This window comes from Macrotis lagotis, chromosome 1 (genome assembly GCF_037893015.1).
Source record: "Macrotis lagotis isolate mMagLag1 chromosome 1, bilby.v1.9.chrom.fasta, whole genome shotgun sequence".
Classification (NCBI taxonomy): Eukaryota; Metazoa; Chordata; class Mammalia; order Peramelemorphia; family Peramelidae; genus Macrotis; species Macrotis lagotis.
This window is the reverse complement of record NC_133658.1, coordinates 311164653-311190529: the sequence shown is the minus strand read 5'-3', so window position 1 is coordinate 311190529 and position 25877 is coordinate 311164653. Positions and strand designations below refer to the sequence as shown.

General features: G+C 38.3%; 2 protein-coding genes across 7 annotated transcripts in view; one reads left to right on the top strand and one right to left on the bottom strand.

Moving 5' to 3' along the window:
* ITFG1 (integrin alpha FG-GAP repeat containing 1) overlaps positions 1-22385 on the bottom strand; it is a 294898-nt gene extending 272513 nt beyond the window's left edge. The window contains exons 1-2 of one of the 4 annotated variants that reach the window (XM_074211415.1): positions 22054-22385; positions 19222-19294 (exon numbers count right to left, since the gene is read on the bottom strand). In XM_074211415.1, coding sequence (XP_074067516.1) covers positions 19222-19294; positions 22054-22258 — 278 coding nt within the window. In that variant the 5' untranslated portion in view covers positions 22259-22385. The remainder of the gene's footprint in view (positions 1-19221; positions 19295-22053) is intronic. The other 3 variants (XM_074211416.1, XM_074211417.1, XM_074211418.1) reach the window with 3 other exon arrangements.
* A 259-nt stretch (positions 22386-22644) lies between these two features.
* Positions 22645-25877, top strand: part of PHKB (phosphorylase kinase regulatory subunit beta) — a 256778-nt gene continuing 253545 nt past the window's right edge. For 2 of the 3 annotated variants that reach the window (XM_074211412.1, XM_074211413.1), the window contains exon 1: positions 22645-22750. In XM_074211412.1, coding sequence (XP_074067513.1) covers positions 22675-22750 — 76 coding nt within the window. In that variant the 5' untranslated portion in view covers positions 22645-22674. The remainder of the gene's footprint in view (positions 22751-25877) is intronic. The other variant, XM_074211414.1, reaches the window with a different exon arrangement.

Genomic DNA, 25877 nt, shown 5'->3' with positions numbered 1-25877 from the left:
AGATGCTGCTGTCACTAATTGAGATAGGAAGATAGAAGGAAGGAAGGTTGTTGTTTTTATTTCAGGGGGAAGGACAGTGGAAGAAGAATAACAAGATATTTGGTTTTGGACAAAATTTCAGAAAAATAACTGCATATATATATGTGGAAACAAAAGTTGTCGCTAGAGATAAAGACCAGAGCTTCCTACAAAGTTGTCTACTGTTTGGGGCAGCTAGGTGGTGCAGTGGATAGAGCACCACTCTGGAGTCAGAAGAATCTGAGTTCAAATCCAGCCTCAAATGCTTAATAATTACTTAGCTGTGTGCTCTTGGGCAAGTCATTTAAACCCCACTGCCTTGCAAAAAAACCCAAAGTCATCTACTGAGGCCATGGTAGTAGGCAAAGATACTAATATAAATTTTGAGTAAAGGAAGAAAAGACAAGTAGGTTAAGAACAATATCTTAGAAAATAGTCACATTTAGGCACCGGGCAAAAAATGGAGACCTAGTAAAGGAAATAAAAAAGGAACTGCCAATGAGGTGGAATGATAGGAGAAGAAACAGGAATATGCAATCTTTCAGAAGCTGAGCATTTCAAGGGATAATGATTATAGTAAAAAAAGAATATTTACTTAGAAAAAGAACTAAAACAAAGCTACTGAAAATTAACAATTAGGAGATCATTGATAATCTTTCACTAAAGTATAATCTTTAAAAAATCAAACAGCACAGGAAAGAAATACAAGAAGAATGAAGTCAGTGACTATAGACTAAATTTTTAATAATGATAATAATGTATTTAATTAATTGTGGTACTTTAGTATTTACAAAACGTTTTTCTCTCAACAACCCTGTGATTTGAATCAAGTATTAATATTTATTTTTTTTAACACAAAGGAAATAGAGATGGAGCGATGTTAAATCATTTGTTCTGAATTATACAGTAGTAGAGGTTGGATTCATCCTCAGAGATATGTTAATAAATATTTAACAATTTTCCAAATAAAAAAAGTATGCACAACTACTTTTAAATTTAATTTGCATTAACATTTTCTACATCAATTTCTTAAATTTAAATAACCAATAAAACAATCTAGTCCTGATTTTTAGTATTTATCGATTTCTTGAGGGCAAATGCTCACACTGAAAATTTAAAATTAAGTTTTTAATAGCTGACTCCAGTACACCATGCTTAAAGTAAGAAGTGATATAACAGTTTGATGGAGTAGCAAGATCAAAGGGAAGACTTTTAAGGAATGGAAGAGCCATGGGTAGGCTAGAGATAAAGGTGGAGAAGCTATTTTTGTAAAAGCTGAGGGATATTTTCCCCTGACAAAAAAGGGAAGGAGAGAATGAAGAAAAACACTTATTTTCACTTTAAAGCTTATATTTAAGGTAACACTGCATTGACGCTTTAGTGAAATAAGAGATACAATGGAAAATAGGGATATGATGGGCTAAGGGCACGATAAAGACAATGTGAATGATTTTCAAGCTATGACATGGGTCATTCATTACCTTTTTTTTAAAAATGACAACTGAGATTTTTAAAATCTTTTAAAATATAAAATTTTTGGATATTTATAAAAGTTAAATTGATCCCATTAAAATATAGGTATATAAATTTATATAAATATATTGCTATATCTTTCTATATATATTACTATACATCTAGATGCAGATGTGAAATATATATATATGTATATATGTATATATATATATATATATATATACACATATATATATAGTAAATAATATTCTCAATCCCTTCATTGTCCCTTATAGAACATCTACTTTTAAACATAATGGTCTGGAATAATAGCTCCATATATTATACAGTGTGGATAAACTAACCCTTTCTCTTAAAAAACAAAACAAAACAGTAGACTATGAAGACAGAAAAAAATTAGAATGGTTGATGAATTTATAGGTATAACATTTGTCATCAAAGGAACTCTACCAGTCCATGTTTATCCTTATCTAATTCAGTTTATAAGAAAAACCCTTAATCAGAGGTATGGGCCGAGGGTCTACTTAGCCTATATCAGTGCTCAGTGAAAAGACTCCCTTTGGCTACCTCTTTATATAGCTTCATATTCCACTAGGGTTATATGAGTCAGCCTGCATTTCTCAGTAGGGTTGATTTCTGAAATTATAGTAATAAAAATGAATTAGACATTTATTAAACACTTACTATGTACAAAGCACTGTGCTAAATACTGAAGATACAAACAGAAAAGGAAGACAGTACCAATTAGTTCCTTCCTACATCACTGCTTTGTTATGATGCAGGAGCTTTCATAGCTCAAGGAACTTATGAGCTATGCCATGCAGGGTTATTCAAGATACACAGATCATTATGGATAGTGCTGATAAAAGGTGTGATCCACTAGAGAGGGAAATGGTAAATGGCAAACCCTTCCAGAAACTTTGCCAAGAAAACCGCATGGACAATACTAAAATGATAAAAGAGATGACAACTACAAATAGCTATAGTATTAATGAAGGAGCTGGGCTAAAAGGAAGCTCAGTTGAGCATACATCTGGTGATGAAAGGAAAGTCCAATGCTATAAAGAGCAATACTGCAAAGGAACCTGAAATGTTAGGTCTATGACCCAAGGTAAGGTGGATATTACTAAACAGAGATCGAAAGATTAAACATTGACATCTTGGTTGTCAGTGAACTTAAGTGAATGGGAAAGGGTGAATTTAGTTTTCAGATGATTGCTACAGATATTACTATGGGCAAGAATCCCTTAGGAGAAATGGAGTAGTGACACCTCAGTCAAAAAAAGTGTGAGAAAAGCAGTACTGAGATATATGACAAAATGATAACGGTTCAAATTCAAGGCAAGCTGTTCAATATCACAGTAATACAAAATATATATTCCAACCACCGATGATGAAAAAGACAAAGGTAATCAGTTCTATGAAGACCTACAACATCATTTAGAAAGAACAACAACAACAAAAAAATGTCAAATTTGTCAAAGGGATCTGGAATGCTAAAGTGAAAAGTCAAAAGATAATTTGAACAATAGGCAAGCTTGGCCTTGGAGTGCAAAATGAAACAGAGTACAGACGAAGAATTTTGTCAAGTCAACTCACTAATCATAGCAAGTACTCTGTTTCAATAAACCAAAAAATGACTCCATACATGGATATCACCAGATGATCAAGAAAGAAATCAAACTAATTCTATATTTTGCAGACAAAAGGTTGAGAAGCTCTGTAGAGTCAGTTAAAACAAGACTTGGAGCTGAATATAACTTAGATCATAAACTTCTTTTTGCAAAATTCAGATTTAAATTGAAGAAAGCAGGGAAAATCCTCATTCAATACAGGTAGACCTAAATAACATCCCTTATGAATATGAGGGATTAGATTTGGTAGATAGACTGTCTGAAGAACAATGGATAGAGGTTTGTAATATTTTACAAGAGGCAGCAACAAAAACAATGCAAAGAAAAAAAGAAAGCAAAATGGCAAATGGCTGTCTGATGAGACCTTACAAAATAGCTGAGGAAAAAAGGAAAGCAAAAGGGAGAGAAAGGAGAAAACATACTCAACTGAACACAGAATTCCTGAGAATAGTTAGAAGAGGCAAGAAGATTTTCTTAAATGAGCAATGCAAAGAAGAGAAGAAAACCAAAGAGAGGGTAAAATAAGAGATCTCTTCAAGAAAATGTGAGATATCAAGGAAAGGTTTCATGCAAAAATGGGCATGATAAAAGACAAAAATGGTAGGGACTTAACCAGAAGCAAATGTGATTAAGAAAGGGGGCAAAACTATACAGAAGAACTATACACAACAGTGTGTTCCTGATTTAGAGCAGACAACCTGAGGAATTGAAGCCAAGGAGGCTTTAGCAAGTATTACTAACAATGAGGTTAGTGGAGGTGATAAATTCTAGATAAGCTATTTAAAACCCTAAAAGATGATGCTGTTAAAGGGCTGCATACAACATGCCAAATTTGGAAAACTCAACAGCGGCCACTGAATTGGAAAAGATCAGTTTATATCCCAATCCTAAAGAAGGGCAATATCAAAGAATGTTCAAGTTACTGAACAACTGTGTTCATTTCACATGCCAGCAAATTATGCTTAAGATTCTGCAAGCTAGAACCTAATATGTGAATCGAGAATTACTAGAAGAGTGGAATGGTTTTCAAAGACGCAGAAGAACTAGAAATCAAATTACCCAAACTCCCTGGATTATGGAGAAAGCAAGGGAGTGTGAGAAACACCATTTACTTCAACTTCACTGACTACATTAAAGTCTGTGACTCTGGATCATAAAAAAATGTGGCAAATCCTCAAAGACACTGGAGTACCAGATCATCTTATTTGTCTCCTGAGGAAAGTGTATGAGAGCCAGTTAGAACCAAACTGATTCGTTTAAGATTGGAAAAGGAGTATGACAAGGCATGTACACTGTCACCTTATTTAACTTAAATGCAGAGGTCATCAGGCAAAATGCCTGGCTAGATAAAATCAAAAGACAGAATTTAGTTTTTGAGAGAAAAATCAACATCTCAAATGATACTACTCTGATAACAGAAAGTGAAGAGGAATTAACAAATCTCTTGATGAAGGTGAAAGAGGAGAGCTTAAAAGCTGGTTTGAAGCTCATCATAAAAACTAAGTGATAGTCCCATCACTTCATGGCAAATAGAGGGTAAAGAAATAGAAGCAATGTTAGATTTTAAAATTTTGGACTCAAAGATTATGGCAGATGACAATTAAAATCATGAAATTAGAAGATGCTCCTTAGAAGAAAAACTTTGGCAAAATCAGACCACATTTTAAAAAGGTAGAGACATCTCTTTGCCAACAAAGGTCTATATAATCAAAGCTATGGTTTTTCCAATAGCAATGTATGGCTGTGAGAATCAGATAAGGAAAGTTGAGTGCCACCAAATCAGTGCTTTCAAATTGTGGAACTATAAAAGACTTTTGAGAATCCCTTGGACAGCAAGGAGATCAAATCAGTCAATATTTAAAGAAATTAATTCAGGTTATTCACTAGAAGGTCTAATACTGAAACTTAAATACTTTGGCCACATAATGAGAAGGCAGGACTCATTGGAAGAAACCCTGATGCTGAGAAAGATTGAAGGCAGAAGGAAAAGGAGATGGCAGAGGATTCAATGAATGACCACCACCACTATCAGTGAGCTTTTTTGGAGCTCATAATCTAATGAAGAAGAGAACACATAGGGAAGGTTTTAGTGTAAATCAGATGGAAAAGAATCATAATCCTTAGAATGCAATAACAAAACATTTGTTGATGCCTCTTTAATGTCATTTCCATGGATAAAATCCTATTAGTTTCTGATTTGAACCAATTTATGGTGCCAAGGACTTTGGGAGCAAGATTTTTTTTTCTTTCTTCTGAAGCAGTTGAATCTCCCCAGGGATTGATTCCTATAATGGTAACTGAGTTTACAAGGCTGAAAGCATTGCTGTTACTAAAACTCTTGGGTTCAAATTCCTGTTATTCACATCAGAGTAGGGGAAGGCATTATTAAATTGGGGTGCCAATTATCAAGTTTCTATTTGCAAGTACACCTTGGAAACTGACAATGCTGCAAATCAGGGATTTATTGCTTTGTTAATTGTCTAGATTTAAGAAAGTAATAAAGAAAATATTAATGCAGATTAAATTTAAACTAAGGAGAGATGGGTGGATAAGGTGGTGGTGGTGGTGGCGGTGGTGGCGGTGGCTTGACCTATCTGGTACATGCTGACTCCATTCCCTCCCTCAGTCCCTGCTTTTCAAGATACACTGACTTGCTTGTTCTATGAGTGGCATTTGGTTGGCAGTTTATGGGGACTGGGGACTTTCCTTCTTCATAGGAACTGCCTCCCCACATGAACATTGTGAGAGCTGAGCTAGAAGTAGAACTAACATTGGGGTATCAATCCAGTCCCAGGTTCTTGTTCCCACCTGCTTGTTTGGGGTAGTTGTTGCTGATGGTGATGAGGAATGGTTTTGTCCCTTAATGATGGCTGTGGGGGCTCAGTCTGGAATCAAGTCTAGTAGTTTGGGAGACTCAACTATTTCCAAGGCTCTTGTGTTGAGGATCCAGGGTTTAATGGTTTCTTTTAGGCATCAAGAAGAGATGGTGATCAAAGTGGTGGTGGTGGTTTGATTTGCCTGGCACATAATGTCTCCTCTCTCTCCCTCAGAATTATCTGTCACTTCAGCTAGTCTGGTCTGCCTGCCTAAGTAGTTTCATTTCCTCCCTCCTCCTACTCCTAAATAAAAACAAAAGTTTTAATCAGCAAGCATTAATCAAATGCCTAAGAGTTTTTAACCACTCCCCTACATCATTTCCCTCATTACTACCCTTTCTCCTTCTTACACATAATAAAAATTCCCTTTAAATTAATACCTAATTTATTCAAATTTTCACCTACGAAGTCATCAATTCACTCACCAATTCAATTTACAACACTAATGTTGCTATTTCTCCATTAAAAATCTTACACTTTTTTCTAGACACTTTATGAATGTGACTTATTTCTCTGGGGAGATCAGAGATAATCTATCATCTTCTTTTGTATATTGTTCAGTATTAATACAATAAAATGAACAATAAATGCATACTGAATTAAAGATTGTATCCTTGGCCATCCTTTCCAGCGGTGAGTATACCATCTCTCATGCTTCTTGGAATACTGGGTTTTTTCTTCTTCTCCACTTCTGATTCTCAGAATTCTTTCTTTCTTAGAGATTTATACTTGCTAGATAGATTGTTCCAACCCCTTTCTGGTTGCTACCATCTCCTGGACTTTAAAGTTATTACCTGCCCCCTTAACAGTGACTTATAACCTAAGTCTTTATTTTGTGTCCTCTGTTCTCTTCTGATGAGCTCACTGGCTCCTATATCTCTATGTAGCTAATTCCTAGATCTACATATCCAGCCTTAGACTCTCTTCTGAATACTTCATATACAACTCCTATACAACTTCATTTACAACTCCTATGCAAATTCATAATCCAACTTATCTATTGGACATTTCAAATCATATGTCTTGTAGGCACCTCAAAGAACATATTCACTGTATTTCCTCTTAAATCTTTCCATCCTCTGAACTTCTCTGCTTTTTAAGATTTTATTTATTTTGAGTTTTACATTTTTTCCCTAATCTTACTTCCCTCCCCCCACAGAAAGCAATTTCCCAGTCTTTACATTGTTTCCATGGTATATACTGTTCCAAATTGAATGTGATGAGAGAGAAATCATATCCTTAAGGAAGAAACATAAAGTGTAAGAGACAGCAAGATCAGACAATAAGATACCAGTTTTTTTCCTAAATTAAAGTTAGTAGTCCTTGGTCTTTGTACAAACTCTACATTTGTTTCTCTGGATACAGGTGGTATTCTCCATTGCAGACAGCCCCAAACTGTCCCTGATTGTTGCACCGATGGAACGAGTGAGTCTATCAAGTTTGATCATCACCCCCATGTTGCTGTTAGGGTATACAGTGTTTTTCTGGTTCTGTTCATCTCACTAAGCATCAGTTCATGCAAATACCTCTAGGCTTCCCTGAATTCCCATCCCTCCTGGTTTCTAATAGAACAACAGTGTTCCATGACATACATACATATACCACAGTTTGCTAAGCCATTCCCCAACTGAACGACATTTACTTGATTTCCAATTCTTTGCCACCACAAATAGGGCTGCTATGAATATTTTTGTTCAAGTGATGTTTTTACCATTTTTCATCATCTCTTCAGGGTATAGACCCAGTAGTAGTATTGCTGTATCAAAGGGTATGCACATTTTTGTTGCCCTTTGGGCATACAAACTTCTCTTTTTTAAGGGCATCAACATCTTTCTAGTCATCCAGGTTTGAAACCTTGACTCCCTTCTCCTCCTCACCCCACATAGCTAACCAGTTTCCAAATTTTGTCATTTCCATCTTCCCCACATCTCCTGCATCCAAACCCATCTCTTTATCTACCTGGTTATTACCCTAGTTTCTATTTTTATCACCTCTTGCTTGGATTATTGACTGCTTATTAACTAGTTTCTCTCTTCAAATTTTTCCCCCCTTCCACTATCCTCCACATAGCTGTTAAGATGATTTTCCTTAAGTATAGGTCATTTCTACTTAACAAACTCCAATGGTTCCCTTTTGTCTCTAAGAACAAATATAAGTTCTTTTAATCAACTTTTAAAGCCTTTCACAAATTGCCATCAACTTCTCTTTCCAATTTTACTATACATTACTTTCCTTCCCCACAATTTATGGTCTAGCCAGGCTGGCCTTCTTCCTTTTCCCTTTTCTCCAGTTCTTTATCTTAAAATCTCTACATCTTCCATTCTTTCTTCATTTGCTGAAGAAGCAGTGGTTCTACCTGCTAAGACCAATCCCGCTATTTGTGCTCCAACTAGATCCCATTTCCTCTGGGAATATGCCCCTTTAATCGCTCATTTACTAGAACCATCCCTAATATATACATATATAACTAGCTTTCCCTTATCCTTATCAGTCTTCATTCAATTCTTCCACTAGCTTAAAGTATCTTGCTGAGTCCAGCATCCCTTTCACAAGAAAATTCCTAGAAAATCCTTGATACTTCTCATTGCCTACACTCATCCATACCTCTCACTCTTCAGTTTGCAATCTGGCTACTGACCAAATCATTTAAGTCAAACAGTAAACCAACAAATTTGATGTCCTTTTCTCAATTCTCCTTCCTGATCTCTTGGCAGCTTCTCACTCTGTTGATGACTTAGTTCTCCCTGCTTCAATGTTCTTTATTTACTTTCTGTCTGACCACTTCTTTTCAGTCATTTTTAATAGATAACTTTCAATGTCCTGCCTAAAAGTGTAGCTGTCCTTAGGTTTGCTTTTTTCTCCTTACATAACTCCTGATGATGTCAAAACAAAGGACTCCCAGATTAGTACTGTCTAGCCTCTTGAGTTCTAGCTCCACATCATCAACTGCTGGTTGGATATCTCCAACTGGAGATGAGTAAACTCAATGTGCCCAAAATAGAATTCATTTTATCTTACACCTCAGTCACCCCTCTCTCAAGCTTCCCATGATCTATTGAAGGCAATATCATCCTTCCAATCAACAAGATTTGCAATCTAAGTAATTCTCAACTCTTTTCTTTATCTCATCTTCCTCCAACAATTTAAATCAGTTGTTCTTACTTGTTTCTTGTTGATTTTGTCACCAAGCTATCTTTTAGGGTTAATCCTTTCTTTTTCACTCATGATCTCTCTCCCCTATCCTTACTTTTCCACTGAGGACACGTTCTATTACATACTTTCTTGCCTGGACTGTTATATCAGCCTCCAAAAAGGGGCTCACTGCTTCCAGTTTCTCTTTTCTTCAATATATTACCTAGACAGTTATCAAAATCATCTTTCTAAAGCAGAGATCTGATCATGTCACTCTCCTCAAAAAACTTCAGTGGTTCTCTATTGATGCTAGGTAAAAAACAAAACAACAAACCCTCAGCTTGACATTTAAAGTTCTTCACAACCTCTTTTTTAAAGTCTTTCCCAGTTTATTTCATATCACTTCTCTACATACACCGTACACTCCAGACATACTGTCTGTTCCCTCTTTCCCAAACTACATCTCTTGTCTTTGACCTAGAATACATTACCTCCCTCATTCAAGCTCCTTAGAACATGAATTCTTAAGTTGGGGGTTTATGAAATTTTTTTTAAAACTCTAGCTAACTATATTTCAATATCATTGATTTCTTTTGTAATTAGGTCTTTTATTTTATGTAATTAAAAAACATCATTCTGAGAAGGGGTCTGGAGGTGTCTCCAGCTAACTGAAGGGGTTCATGCCTCAAAAAAAAAGTTAAGAAAACCGTATCAGAATTCAAAAGGATCACCTATAACCTTTTCAGGGGAGGGGGGAGAGGAGAGGATAGGTTTGCTTCAAATGCATCTTTTTATTAAATGACCATCTTTTATAAAAATTGATGGTAAGGTTCAGGTATGCAGGCTATGTTTTTTGTGATTTGTTTTAAGACCTTTTGCTTTGTAGAATTATATTATCCCATTCCTTTCTGTGGTTTCTTGTAGGTATTGTATAGTCTTATGCTATTTTATTTTCCTTTCCTTTATATTTCAAAGTCTTGTGTCTGGTTACTTGCAGAATTTGTGGTTTTTTAAAATATCAGAATTGAGAAATTTAATTTTTATGTATCTTTAAGTTTAAAGTGTAAGTTTTTCTGGAATTTTCATGATCTGTAGATTTTTTTTTTCTATTGAAGCTCTTTTCTGCCTTCAGAAATTCTGGGCAAGGTTTGGGATTTTTTTTTCTTTTTCCATCATGGTATTCAGATTTTTTTTTGACATGTTCTTCTGGGAAGTCTATATCCTAAGATATCTCTACACATCCTGTCTTCAAGATATATGTATTTAGCTTACAAAGGCATGTGTTCTTTTATATGAGCTGTGTCAAATTCACAAGGTTAAGTCTGCATAAATGCTAGAATCAGATTAAAAGAGGGAATTTTAACAACTGGGATATGTTTAACAAAAATAAATGGATATATGGTGGCACAAGTAATGCTAATTTGTGGTTTTCTAAGTCAACATGCAGCCTGGCAGGCATCTATTTCTATTTGAGTTTGACAGCCAACTGCTTTACATTATTGCTTTTATTGGGAAATTTTCAAGATACCCTTTTCTTCTAGTGTAGTTGTATTTTTACCTCTTTTTTGTTGTTGTTGCTGGGGGGGGGAGATTTTTGTGGAGTAATAGTATAAAATTACTTGCTCAAATTTACAGAGTTAGTTTCAAGTGCCTCAAACTGGATTTGACTCAGGTCCTCCTGACTCTAGGGCTATCTGTCTATTGTGCCACCTAGCTACTTCTATAGTTGTATTCTCAATTTGTTGTTATCTTTTGCTTCCATTGAGAGACTTTCCACCATAGGCTTAAGTTTTTCTATTTGGTTACTTATTTCTCTTTTGTGGGACATAAATTCTGGCATTTGTTCCAGTCTAAATTCTTCTTTTAAGGTTCTGATTTGACTCCTGAACATTCTGCTGCAGTTCTGTGCTCTTTGGGGAATCCAAAGTATTCTCCATCAGGTGGTGGTATGTTTTCCTTTGTCTTGCAATATTTATTTAGATATGCTTTCATATTTTAGTATTGCTATTTATCTTCTGTTCTAATTTAAGTACATATATTCCCTGATGATGTCTCTGCTTGGGATCTAAGTTTAAAGTGATTTATTTTCTTCCTGATATCTTTAGTAGTTTTAATTTTTTTCCTTATAGTCACCTTTTGTTCCCTTTCTTATTCCTTCATTAATAGTGAATTTACTCTTAAGGACTTAATATCAAAACTATTTCAGGGCAGACATGGACTCCTGGCCAAGATTGCAGAGAGAGGTCAGGCACTGTGCTAATGTCTCCTAGCTTTCCCTCAGAACTAATATGAAATGAAGCTCTTAACAGAAATTCGATTGAACAAACTCAGAAAAGTAAGCTAGGAGAAGAACATCTACCAACCAAGTCTGTCTCAGGGGAGTCTGGGTAAGCTGGGGGGCAGGGAGCAGTGAGTCAGCCCAGGGGCTGCAGGATGAAGCCTGGGAGCCAACCTAAGATCAGCCATGGAAGCTTTTGCTGTGGGAGGGAGGTCTGCGGAGCTCTAGCAGTGTGTGTGTGTGTGTGTGTGGGGGGGGGTTCCATATCAGAGTTGCAGCTGGACATCAATCCCCTTGGCTTGGGACCATGGGATCCATACTTACAGCAAAGCCCTCTTCCATGCTTCCCCTCCCCCCAACCCAGGCTTGGGTAGCAGAGCTCCCTCAACTGAATAGGGACATTAACTACCAAGCCACAGGGCACAGCTCACATTGTTCAAGGATAACAGCATCCAGCTGCACCTTCCCTCAAGGCCCAGGGAGTGGGCCTCAAATCAAGGTCACAGACGCTCCAAAGAAAGCAATCAGCACACCCTACTGGCTGGCACGCTTGGAGTTGCTAAACCCAGTGAGCAAAGCCTCCAGGGATTTCAATATCAAAGGTCTGTGAACTAGGCCCTCTCCCAACAAAAGATCTTAGGAAAATGAAGAAAAGTCAGTGGAAAGGGGGGGGGGGTCCATAGAAAACTACCTTGAATGCAAAGATACTAACTCAGAAAGATCTAGAACTTCTGAGGAGAAAATGAATTGGTCTCCAGCCCAGAAACACTTCCTAGAATAAATCAGGAAGGAGTTTAAAAATCAATTGGAAGGGGTGGCTAGGTGGTGTAATGGATAAAGCACCGGCCCTGGAGTCAGGAGTACCTGGGTTCAAATCTGGTCTCAGACACTTAAAAATTACCTAGCTGTGTGGCCTTGGGCAAGCCACTTAACGCCAATTGCCTTGCAAAAATCTAAAAAAAAAATCAATTGGAAAAATTGGGAAAAGAAGTTCAAGGGGCGGAGCCAAGGTGGCAGTATGAAGGCAGCATTTCCCAGAAACTCCTTCCCCCCAAACCTCCAAAAGCCATCAAATTTTGACTGTAGCCAAAATTTAAAGGGGCAGAACCCATAGAAAAACTGAGTGATTCATTTTCCCAGTCCAAGTTAACTTAGAAATTCCACAGGAAAGGTGTATTTCACTAGGACCAGGGGTTGGAAAAATTCCCTAGCCACAGCACAGAGCAGAGCAGTCCAGCCCACGAATCACTGGGAAAAGCTTTAAGGGGTGGTGAGAAAACTCTGCTGCCCCAGAATGAGTGTGGAGTGAGGAGCGCTGGCAATTGAGGAAACCAGGCTGCACCTCCAGAGCACAGCATACAGATGCTAAGGGGATTGGGGAAGACTGCAGAAATCTCTCTGTTCTCCCTGGGCAGGACTCTGCTGTTTGCCCACACTGAGATCTAGGTTGTAGTTTCCATACTAAGATAGCAGGGACCCTCCTCACAGCTCCAGGGCAGAGGGGCGTGTATGTGGTCATCTACATATCAAAGCACAGGAAAGAGAGCATAAGACCTCGGAGGAATAAAGGTCCCATTGGGGTGTCCCAAAAAAACACCCAAAGTCTTGGAAGCGCTGTAAATTAAGTCTTGGGGTGAGGAAATGAGAAAAACAATAGAAAAAGAAAAATCTGACCCTAGAATATTACTTTGGTCCCATGGAAGATCAAAATACATACTCAAATGATGACAGAATTGAAGCTTCCATATATAAAACCTCCAAGAGAAATAGAAAATGGGTTCAGAATATGGATGAGTTAAAAAAAAAAGACTTTGAAAAGCAATTAAGGAAGGTGGAGGAAAAATTGGGAAGAGAAATGAGAGCAATGCAGAAAAATCATGAAAACCAAATCAGCAGCTTGGTGAAAGAAAGACAAAAAAATATGGAAGAAAATAATATGTAAAAAACCAGTTTCAGCCAAATGGAAAAAAAAAAGCAACACAAAAGGTAAATGAGGAGAAGAATGCCTTAAAAAGCAGAATTAGCCAGCTGGAAAAGGAGATAAAAAAGCTCTCTGAAGAAAATAACTCCTTCAAATGCAGAATGGAACTAAATGAAGCTGATGACTTTGCAAGAAATCAGGAGGAAATAAAACTCTTCCAAAAAAAAGCCAAAAATTAGAAGAAAACGTGAAACATCTCATGGGAAAAACAACCAAAATTGAAAACAGAGCCAGAAGAAATAATTTAAAAATTATTGGGCTACTTGAAAGTTACAGGAAGGAAAAGAACCTAGACTTTATTTTTCAAGAAATAATACAGCAAAATTGCCCTGAGATCCTAGAAGGAGATGGTAAAATAGAAATTGAGGGAATTCACCAATTACCTCCTGAAAGAGATCCCCAAACAAAAACTTCCAGGAATATTATAGCCAAATTCCAAAACTTCCACATCAAAAAGAAAATACTAAAAGCTGCCAGAAATGAACAATTCAACTACCGAGGCTCTATAGTCAGGATTACACAAGATCTGGCAGCATCTACATTAAGGGCTCATAGGGAAACTCAGTGAAACAGGGGGCTTTCAAACTTTCCTACTGAAACAATCAGAGCTGAAGAGAAAGTTTGATCTTCAAGTACAGGACTCCAGTGAACCATAGAGGGGTGGATGAGAAGGACTTACTATGAGGAACTTAATTATATTGAACTGTTTGTATTCCTGAATGGGAAGAAGATACTGATTACTCCATATGAACTTTCTCATTTCTAAGAGTTGTTAGAAGGAGCACATATAGAGAGGGCACAGGAAGGAGTAGAATATAATGGTATAATATAATAAAAATATAGAGTCAATAGGTTTTGATAAAGGGAAGTACTGGGAGGAAGAGAAAGGAGAGGAAGGAGGAGCTAAGATATTTCACATAAGAGTCAAGAAAAGGCTTTTTCAATGGAGTAGAACAGGGGGAAGGCGAGGGGGGGATAAGTGAGTCTTCATTCTCATCAGAAATGGTTTAGATAGGAAATAACATACACACTGAACAGAGTATAGAAATTTATCTTACCCTAGAAAAGAAATTAAAGAGAAAATTAACACCTGGCAACAAGAAAACAAATACTTGGAAAGTACAATTGGACAAAGGCAAAAGTAAAATAATTCTCTCAGAACCTCAACTGGGCAAATGGAAAACTCCTTTAAAAATAGAATTGACCAATTGGAAAAGGAGTTGCAAAAGGTACATGAAGAAATTTCTTCTCTAAAAAAAAAAAAAAAGATTGGATTCTATGAAAACTAAAGACTTTGTGGGACAACAAGAATCTGTTAAACAAAACCAAGAAATAAAAAAAAAAACAGAAGAAAATATAAAATACCTCACTGGCAAAACCACTGACCTCAACAATAAATCCAACAGAGACAACTTAAGAATGGCTGGGCTTCCTAAAATATTGAAGAGACAAAAAAGCCTGGACTCAATATTACAGGATTTAGTGATGGAAAATTGCCCTGATATCATGTACCCCAGGGCAATATAGTTATTGAAAGAATATATTGATTCCCCTCCTGAAAGGGATCCCAAAATGAAAACGCCAAGGAATATTGTGGCCAAATTCCAGAACTGTCAGAAAAAAAAGAGAAAACCCTACAAGTAGCCAGAACGAAACAATTTAGATACCAAGGACCCACAGTAAGGATTACACAGGACCTGGTTTTATCAACATTAAGGGATCGAATAGCCTAGAATGTGATATTCCAAAGAGCATGGGAGCTTGGAATGCAGCCAAGAATTCACTATCTGGCAAAACTGAGCCTTCTCTTCCAGGGGAAAAGATATACATTTAACAAAATAGGAGACTTCCAACTTTTCCTGACAAAAAGACCAGAGATTAACAGAAAATTTGGACTTCAAACAAAAGACTCAAGAGACACATGAAAAGGTAAAAAAAAAAGGGTAAAGAAAAAACTGCTATCCAATACGGTGAAACTGGCTATATCCCAACCTGGGAGAAAGATTCTCATGACTCTGGAAAACTGTAACTCTATTAGAGAGAATATACTTAATCAGAAGTAATAGACAACCATGACTTATCCATGACTCTGAAAGAATGATTTAAAAACAATATCCCCTTAAAAGGGGGGTGACAGTAAAGAGATGAGAGGATGGAGGAGATTAAATAGGGTGAATCACATTACATAAAGAGGAACAAAGGATCCATTGCAATAGAGAAGAAGAAGGGGGGGAGTGCAGTGAGAACTGCCTGAATATTACTCTCATCAGATTTGGCTTAAAGTTAACATACACACACTCAATTAAGTTCAGAAACTTATCTTACCTTTCAAGTATTAAAAGGGGAAATGGGGAGGGGAGAAAAAAGAAGAACCAAGAGAAGGGAAGAAAGAAGGGGCAAAGCCTAACTCTATGACACCAACATGGGGCTGATACCTAAAGCAGGAAGAGTCAAAACTGAGAAAGAAAATTATAGACCTAATTCCCTAATGAATAGAAATGGAAAAATCTTAAAAAAAATCTTAGCAAAGTCATTACAGCAAGTTTATCACTAAAATTAACACACTATGATCAAGCAGGATTTATCCCAGGAATGCAGGGTTGGTTCAATATTAGGAAAACTGTTAGTATAATTAACTATATCAATTACAAACCTATCAGAAATCATATCATTTTATCACTAGATGCTGAAAAAGCCTTTGACACAATACAGCAACTATTCCTACTAAATATACTAGAGAATATAGGAATCAATGGATTATTCCTTAGAATGATTAGCATTATCTATCTGAAACCATCAACAAGAATTACATGCAATGGGGATAAGCTAGAGGCATTCCCAATAAGATCAGGGGTGAAACAAGGATGCCCGTTATCACCACTACTATTCAATATTGTGTTAGCAATGTTAGCTTCAGCAATAAGAGAAGAAAAAGAAATTGAAGTAATGAGAATTGGGAAGGAAGAAACAAAACTCTCACTCTGCAGATGACATGATGTTATACCTAGAGAATCCTAAAAAATCATCTAAAAAATTACCAAAAACGATTAGCAACTTGAGCAAAGTGGCAGGATAAAATAATCCCTCATAAATCCTCAGCATTTCTATATATTGTGAGCAAGATACAGAAGCAAGAGCTAGAAAGAGAAATCCCATTCAAAGTAACTTCAGACAATATAAAATACTTGGGAGTCTACCTGAGGCAGATTCAGAAACTATGAAAACAACTACAAAACACTTCTCACACAAATAAAATCAGATTTAAATAACTGGACAAATATCAACTGCTCATGGATAAGCTGAACTAATAAAACAAAAATGACAATTCTACCTAAATTAAACTACTTATTTAGTGCCCTACCAATCAAAATTCCAAAAAATTACTTTAATGAGTTAGAAAAAATTATAAGTAAATTCATGTGGAGAGATAGTCAAAAATTTCCAGGGATTTAATGGAAAAAAGTGCAAAAGAAGGTGGTTTAGCCCTACCAGATCTAACATTATATTATCAAGCATCAATCATCAAAATTTTCTGGTATTGGCTAATAAATATAGTAGGAGATCAATGGAATAGACTAGGTGTACAAGAGATAGCAGGAAATGATTATAGTAATCTGCTGTTTGATAAACTCAAAGAGACCAGCTTTTGGGATAAAAACTCTCTCTTTGATAAAAATTTTTGGGAAAATTGGAAGTTAGTATGGCAGAAACTTGGATTAGACCAACATCTCATACCCTATGCCAAAATAAGATCAAAATGGGTATGAGATTTAGACACAAAAGACAATATTATAAGCAAACTAGGAGGTCAAAGAATAGTTTACTTGTCTGAGTTATGGAAAGGGAAGCAGTTTATGACAAGGAAGAGATGGAGAACATCATTAAAAACAAGCTAGATAATTTTGATTGTATTAAATTAAAAAGCTTTTGCATAAACAAAACCACTGTAACCAAGATCAAAAGAAATGTAAGAAATTGGGAAACAATTTTTACAACTAGTAGTTTTGACAAAGGACTCATTTCTAAAATATACAGAGAACTGAGTCAAATTTATTTAAAAAAACAAGCCATTCCCCAATTAGCAAATGGTTAAAAGATATGCAGAGGCAATTTACAGATGAGGAGAGGAAATCAAAGTGATCCAGTCATATGAAAAATTACTCTAAATCATTACTGATTAGAGAAATGCAAATTAAAGTAACTCTGAGGTACCACCTCACACCTTTCAAACTGGCCAATATGACCAGAAGGGACAATGATCAATGTTGGAAGGGATGTGAGAAACCTGGGACACTAATACTGTGAACTCATCCAACCTTTCTGGAGAGCAATTTGGAATTATGCCCGAAGGGCAAAAAACAATGTTCACCCTTTGATCCAGCAATATCAGTACTGGGTCTATACCCTGAAGACTATGAAAAAGGGTAAAAAAAAATCACTTGTACAAAAATATTCATAGCAGCCCTGTTTGTAATGGCAAAGAATTGGAAATCGAGTGAATGTCCATCATCTGGGGAATGCTGAACAAATTGCTATTTATGCATGTTATGGAACACTACTGTTATATTAGAAACCTGGAAGGATGGGAATTCAGAGAATCCTGAAAGGTCTGTATGAACTGATGCTGAGTGAGATAAGCAGAACCAGAAGAACACTGTACACCTTAACAGCCACATGGTGTTGACGGTGAGTGTTATTGGACTTGTTCATTTCATTAGTGCAACTATCAGGGACAATTTTACAGTATCTGCAATGGAGAATACCCTCTGTCTCTTCTGTGGGGGGTGGAGGGGTGGAGGGAGGGAAATAAGACTGGGGGAAAAATTATAAAAAACAACAACTTAAAAAAACTGTCTCCTCTCCCACTAGAGAATCCACTTTTCATTGACTGTGCCCCAACTAACTTCTGTGGGGAATTGGTCTGGGCCCAGCTGGATGCCTCTAACTTTGCCTTTAGGCCTGGTAGAGTATCCCACAATAGTTCCCTATCCCAATCATCCACGATCTTTGTTTCTATCAAAGGGCTGAATATCTTCTGTTTTTTGCAGAATTAGGGGAAGGAGGATTGTGCATTCTGGGAAGAGTTTCTGCTGTTTTAGGGTTCCTTAATCTAGAGGGTGTTCAAAGTAGTTCATGGTCTCGAGCTCCTCAATATATGACTGGACAGAATTTGTTGCGACAGAATACCAGGAGGGACAGGTATGCAGGCAAAGATTTCATGAGGGGGAAAATTCCTAAATGGGTCCCAGAGCACAACAACCTCTATGCTAGAATGTAGAGGCTGGTGGAGGATGAGTGTTGAGTTAGTGTTTATTCATAAAACTATAACTTTTGAGAAATTTGCTTTCTTGTCCTATGAAGATAGCCACAATTGCTTTATCTCTGGCTCATAATTCCTGTTTCTTTTTTTTTTTTTTTGGAGAGTAAATAGGTACTCGAGAAAATGTCTAATCTCTATTTTGCTGACCATATGAACTGCCAATTTATAGAAGTTCTTCCTAATTCCCTTAATAGTTAGTACTTGTTTTCTCTTCAAATTATCTTTCATTTGTGTAAATATCCTCTTTAGTAGAATTTAAACTTGACTGGTTTTTAATGTCTTTATATTCCTAGTACTTTGACCATGACAGATAATTTAAAAATGGAATGAATGCCCAAATTTAGTATGATGCTAAAAGCTCAATTTGAAGTTTTTTCTCAATGTCAACTTTAAAACTCAGAATCCAAATCAGACAAAAAGAACACATCATACAGAACATAGTTCAATTACTTCCCATTCATGAATCTACAAACAAATAATACTTAACAGGAAGAAAAATACATACTTACTTCATGGATAGTGTTACTTTGGGTTTAAAATAGGGCTCCTTCTGGTCTGCCAGAAAGATGATTAAATCATTTCCTAAAAGAAGTAAAAGTTGAGTTACAAAAACCTTGAACAAATGCATTTAAGTAATAGATCACAGTAGTGGTTGGCTCAAAATACTTTTGCAAAAAAATTTTCAGGCACTATTCTCTGGAAATAAAATTTCTGAATTCCCTTTTCTTCTCTGGTCTATTCCATCTTATGTTCACATTCAGGGATATTTAAAACTAGTGTACCATTCTAGTTTTAGAATATCCCATTACTTGTTCAATTTTCCAATACAAGAGATTCAAGAAGAACCAATTAACAGAAGAAGACAGCTTATTTCAGGAGTAAGAATAGCTCATCTTAACAGTAAAAGTTTATTAAAACTCATTATGTTGCTTATATTATAGGGTCAAATCTTTCCATTAAAACATAGTAATAAAAGTAGGCTGATGAAACATTGCAAATCATATTTTAATCCTATCTTCTAGGCAGGGATTCTGTATTTGATTAGTTGCAAGGTTACCATTAAGTTCTTACTCATAAAAGCACAAATATAAACTACTCGAGGAGAAGAACTATACTTACAACTTGTCTTTTTTCTCTTTTGGTAGTGAAATGTAGCCTTGAAGTCAGGAAGACTTGAGCTCACATCCTGCCTTTGATATGTACTAGCTATGTGTTCATGTCATAGCCTCTCTGTATCAAATTTAATTTTCTTAGAATATGTTACATCTAAGTTGTCATATATATTAGTGGAAGGGATTTCTACACTGGAGTTACCTCACCAGTAACGAAATCACTACTGGAACATAGAACTACATAATATGGTACTAATAGAATGATATTTTTAAAACTTTAAATGCTTTATAGTCTTATGTTTATTGACTTGTAAAATTAATTATTAATAATTAATTAATATGTCTAAGAATTTTCTACTTCTATAAGAAGTAGAGTCAAAGGGAAAATGCTGAAGTTGGAGAAAGTCTCAAGACTCACGGAGGGTTATGAAAAAAATCTTCCTTTTGGCTTGCTATTCCCAATGTCAGCCCTTGGCTGAAACCAATTTCTCCCTTCTTTAATCTTGAATAAAAATACTCCCTATGTTGATAAACTGCCTATCTTTCAAAGTTTAGAAAGGATTCTAGTTAGACAGCTGAAGATCTATATTTCCTAGAAATCATAAATTTGACATGCATATTGGGAATTAGCAAAATCAGGATCTAGGGGAAGGTGAGAGTCAGGAGCATATAGAAAGAACCACTAGAAAAGTTGTTAGGGATGTTCCATAGCCTGTAGACTAAATCTTTAGGAATGTGAGGATGACAAAAAATACATGGCATTAAATTTGGGAGAGTCAGGTAGAATAATTATTGGGAGTCAACTCCAAGGATGAACAGGCAGAGCTGGAACAGCTAAGGGAAAAGGTAGAGAGTTGTCAGTGTCTCACAAGAATGAGGGTGTTTTGTATTTTTTAAAATGTTGGGATGGGAGAAAGGGATCTTCAATGTGAACATGGAAATAAGTTACAGAATCCCAGAATATGAAAACTGGAAGAGTCCCATAATCCTTACTTTTTACAGAGGAAAATGTGTCCCCACAGATGAGTTGTTCAAGGTAATAATGCAATTTAATAACAGTCAAGATTAGAACAGAATATGACTATCTTCAATTACAGGGTCAGAACTAGAAGATAAGAAGCCATATGACAGTGCTTTACCAGAACAAATTGCGTTATCTTAGGGAGCCTGGAGGAAAGGAAAGAACTTTTAGAAAGCCCTTGAGGATTCAGCTAGAGAGGGGACCAAGAATGGGACAGTAAAACATGTTGACAGATGGGAATGTTGATAGCACAGAGAGTTGTTGGCATCCATGAACATGTATGACTGTATTCTCATGAAAGTATATTAAAAGAAGTTTTTAAGAGGAAGAACAGGAAACTTATAGGGGAAGAAAGGAGGAGCTATTGTAGCCATTATAAGTCTTTTATATATTGAGAGGAAGTGGTTAATGTAAAGAGATCTCAAAATTCCACAGATTTTGGGAATGGGGAAGAATAACCAAAAGAAAGGAGTCATGAGATAGAATATGCTTTTAGGGCTTCAGAGAATAGAAGGGAGAGAAGAGTTGTCAAGGGCCCTTATTACTGATGAGAGTAGGTTGGGGTGGGGAGAGAAAGAAGGCGGTTAGTATCTTAGGACAGAGAAGTATTGAAGGTCCTAGCGTGGGCCTAGTGATGAAAAGATGAAGCTATAAAGAATCCTGCGAAAGAGAAGTTGTCAGAGCTAAGACTGAGTTTTGGGAATGGAGGAATAGGAAAAAAGAAAGGACAGAGAAGGTTTGGGAATGAGTGCTGAGAAAGGAGAGGCCCGTCAGAAGGATGGGGATTGTAGGGTGGGGTTGGCCAGGCTCTGAGAATACATCTGGGGATTGCCCTGGGGAGGGGGTCTCTCAGGAGAACGGGGCTGAGGATGGTGGGGGCAGGAAAGGAGAAGGTCAGGGTGCTGTCAGGGTCCGAGGCAGAGGGAGGCGGGAAGGAGGAAGATGTGAGGGGCAGGTGGTGGCACTGCCAGGAACACGGGAGAAGGATGGTGGTGCGAGGGGCGCGGGCATGGGCACGGGCACGGGCGAGGTCAGGCTCTGGGGAGTGGCGGGGCAGGAGGGGGCTGTCGGGAGCAGGGTCCGAGGAGGAGCTGTCAGAGTCACAGGCGGAGAGCCGGTCCTGGAAACGGTGGGCGCAAGGCGGGGGGAGGCGGGGAAGGGCAGGGGAGGCGCGGGGGGCAGGGGCGGCTGTCCCGGGGGACACTGACTTTCCCGCAGCACGAACAGGTCCGTCTGCTTGTCTGAGTTGAAGTCCCCGAAAGCCGCCAGGGTCCCCCAGGCCTCGGCGCCGAACAGCTCGCCCGTGACGTTGTGCAGCGCTGCGGCCGGGCCCGGACCCGGGAGTCCTAGGCCCAGCAGCTGGGCCAGCAGCGCCCAGGCCCCCAGAAGCCGACCCGCGGCCGCCGTGGCCATAGCTCGGCCGTGACGGCCTCCTCCGGCCCGGCAGAGCCCCCAGTCCAGTGGCGCCGGGCCAAACGCCTAGCCGGGCTGCACCGGAAGCAGCGTCACAAGGCGGCGCCCCCGTCTCCGCGGGCCCCGGCTGGGAGAGCTCCGCGACTCTCGGGCCGCCCTGAGAGGGATCCCCCCGCCCCAGACCCCGGCTCAGACTACTTCCGGGTGGAGCCGCTTTGCGACGGTGTCGTGCGGGGCCGCGGAGAGGGGGCGGGGCTCGCGTGTGTTGAGGCGGGGTGGGGGTGGGGCCCGGAGGCGGGGCATGCGCGGAGGGGCGGCCCCGGGGAGGGCGCCCTGTAGGCCCGAGGGGGGCAAACCCGGACGCACTGACCCGGGCAGCGGCGGAGGCGGCGGCGGCGGCGGCGCCCCGGGCAGCCATGACCGGGGCGAAGGGGGTCCTGGCTGACGTCAGCTGGAAGGTCCTGGAGCGGAGGGCCCGCACCAAGCGTTCAGGTTTGGCACGCGGGCAGCCCGGTTCTGGGAAATGCGTTTGGTCTGTGCGGGGTGCCCGGAGCCGGGAGGCGGCCCGGAGTGCGGCGCCCGCCTGGCTCCTACAGAAGCGCTCGCCCCTTGCGCCCAGTCGTGGCCTGGCTCGGTGCAGAAACGCATGTCCCCCGCGCCTCCTTCCAGGGCCCCGAATCGCGACGCCTGCCTTCTTAAGAAAAGTTTGCGTCTTGTGTCGGTCTCCACGCCCCCCCCCAAATTAACTCGTGGCCCCACTTTTAGAGACAAGCCTGCCCCCGCTGTTCCTCCTGCTCCCCGAAATCATCGCACGGTTTCATGTTTGCCCTTTGGGTCGCTTCGCAGCCCCCTCCCCCAAATCCGGCCACGGCTGCATTTTTAAGAAACAAGTTTCTTGTTTCAAATCAGCTGATGACCCCATTTTTAGAAATAAGGTTGCCCCGGTGCCTTGCTCCACCTCCCCGAAATCAACTGACAGCTGTATTTTTAAAAATAGGTTTGCCCCCTCTCCGAAAATCGGCCTGCTGCCCTTCTCCCTTTGAACAGAGCTGTCCTCTATCCACCCCCACCCCCGACTCCCCCAAAGCGGGAGGCGGACCTCTGCTGACCAGCAAAGATTGCCCCCTCTCTTTCCAACCTGGCCAAATAGGGACAGTTTGACGTCCCCTGGAAACTGAAGCCTTCTCTGCCCTCTCTCTGCCCCTGAGCACCCCGGGCCGGCAGACAGTTTCTCCAAGATTAGACACAAAGTTGCAGACTGTTGCGAGAATAGTTAGCATTGAGATTTTCCTCTATTTTAAAAAATAAACCAGCGTTTATTAGACATCTCCTCTGTGCTAACCACTGGGCGAGCAAAGGAAGGGAGGCGAAAACAATCCCTTCCCTCAGGAAGCTCCCAGTCTCAACTATGTGCAAGAAAATTGGGGTTTGTTTTGTGGGTTTGGTCACTTCTTGGAAGTAAATCTCCCAAGTTTCCTAGAAATCAGGTAGCTGAACTTTTGTAAAAAACAAAAAACTTAGGTAGAAAATAAAACTTGATCCCCATGTAGTCCCTTACACCGCTTCCTGCAGAGAAGGCATCAAGTGACTGCCCTGGGAAATGATATTGCTTCCTTTTTAGTCCACATTCCCCTAAAAACCAGACCTCTGATATCCCTAGAAATAAAGCAACTTTTTAACCTTTCAGGTCCCCGCTTTTCTAAATTCTTCTTCCTTTCCTATGTATTCTGTGACCCAAAATTAAGGGGAATTATCATGAGTTCACTTGCACCAGTTTGGGCTATATTTCCTTATCAATACAAGGGGGGTAGTGGTGGAAATCATCCTTTATTTCTCTGATCTTCAGATTATTTCACTTGTAGTTTAAAGAATGAGACCTTACCCTCAGGGTGCAAGATTTGTTAAATATTCATTTTATCTACTTTGGCATGACTCTTGCTGATAATATCCTGAAAATTCAATCTTCCATTTCCTGATTGAGTCTAACATTCTCTTAATTATTAAAGAAAAAAAATCCATATTTTCACGCATTTCATTCCCAGTTATTCTTCCAAATCCTGACACTCATTTAAATCAACATTCAGGCAGTTATGATTTTTGGTGTCCTGAGGTGATTTTACTCAAATTTTAAAGTCACAGTATTCAAGTTTATACTTGTGACCAGTAGTGGTATGGCAGCTCTTAGAGGTGGAATTACAGCTTTTATCATTTCTTAGCCAAATTAATATATTAGTTTCAAGCAAAAACTGAAAAATGAAAAGCTATAGGCTAGCTTGTTTATCTTTACCATTCTCTGGTTTATTAACTGATTAAAAGATAACAATAGTGGAATTATTTTAATTATAACATAAAATGCTAATGGAAAGCCCAGGGCACAGGGGAATAAATTCACAAAGTTCCCTGTAGTTTTGCTGGAACTACAAAGCATTTATTTAATTTTAATTCCGAGACCATTTTATAATGTCTTGATCATGCCACTATTGCACTCTGAGTTTCTTTTACTTGTATACAATAGACTGTGGCATAGGATAGGGTATATGTATCCATTTTCATCAGTTATAGTCAGAGAAACTCAGCCATCTTTAATTGACAAAAGAAAAAAGAAAAAAAGAATAGTGAATTTCTTTGATTGGAATTACATTCCAAAAGGATATGTTTTTTTGATATAGTCTTTAAAAGTATGATAAGTTGCACATAAGAGTTTTTATTTGCACTTTTGGCTCTAAGTACCCTGTAATATGAAATAGGAGAATTGAAAAGCAGCAATGTGATTGTCTAGAGAATATAATAAACTATCATTTGGATTCTAACAGGTTAAAGAAAGTAACCTGAACTTTCTTACAGGAGAATGAACACTACTGAACATAGATTTTTTGCAACAGTTCATTTTTTCTCTAAGCCTGTATTTCCCCTTTCTCCATTCTTTCCTCTTTTTCTTTTAAAATGCATGTCATAAGAGTAAACTGAAAATTCCAGTTAGTTCACAAAATATAGTGAGGATATGTTTCTTGAATCCAGAGCCTCCTTTTTGAGATTTTAAATTGGTGTTAATCATAATTGTTAATATCAAGACAAATAAATATCCAGAATAAGTCAGTAATAAGTGTCTATCTCCAATTTTAGTTCAATAAAAATCATAACCACATACAGCTTTCCATTATTCGTCAGAACACAAATCATTTTAAAATGTCAAATTCCTTTGTAATTCTTTATTCTATTTGCAGAAGGAAGATACTCTGGTGAAACATTTATTGTTTAATACAAAGAAGTTTATTTTTGTTATTTAAAAAAAGCAACAACAACCATACAAAGAGTTTGGCTTGAAATATGAACCAATCTTTTCCTTATATAGATTGTACTATGGTAAAACAGACATTATTAAATAATACAATACCAAAAACAATAAATAGGAAATTGTGTTATCTCTCTAGACTGAGTAATTTCTTTTTGTTACAGAACCCTTAGTCAATCTGATAAAACCAATGAACCCCTTCTCAGAATAATGGTTTGTAATGTAGAAAATAAAATATATAGGATTGCAAAGGAAACCAATTATATTGAAATATAGTTATACAAATATATTTTTAAAAAGTTCGCAGATCCCAGATTAAGAACACCT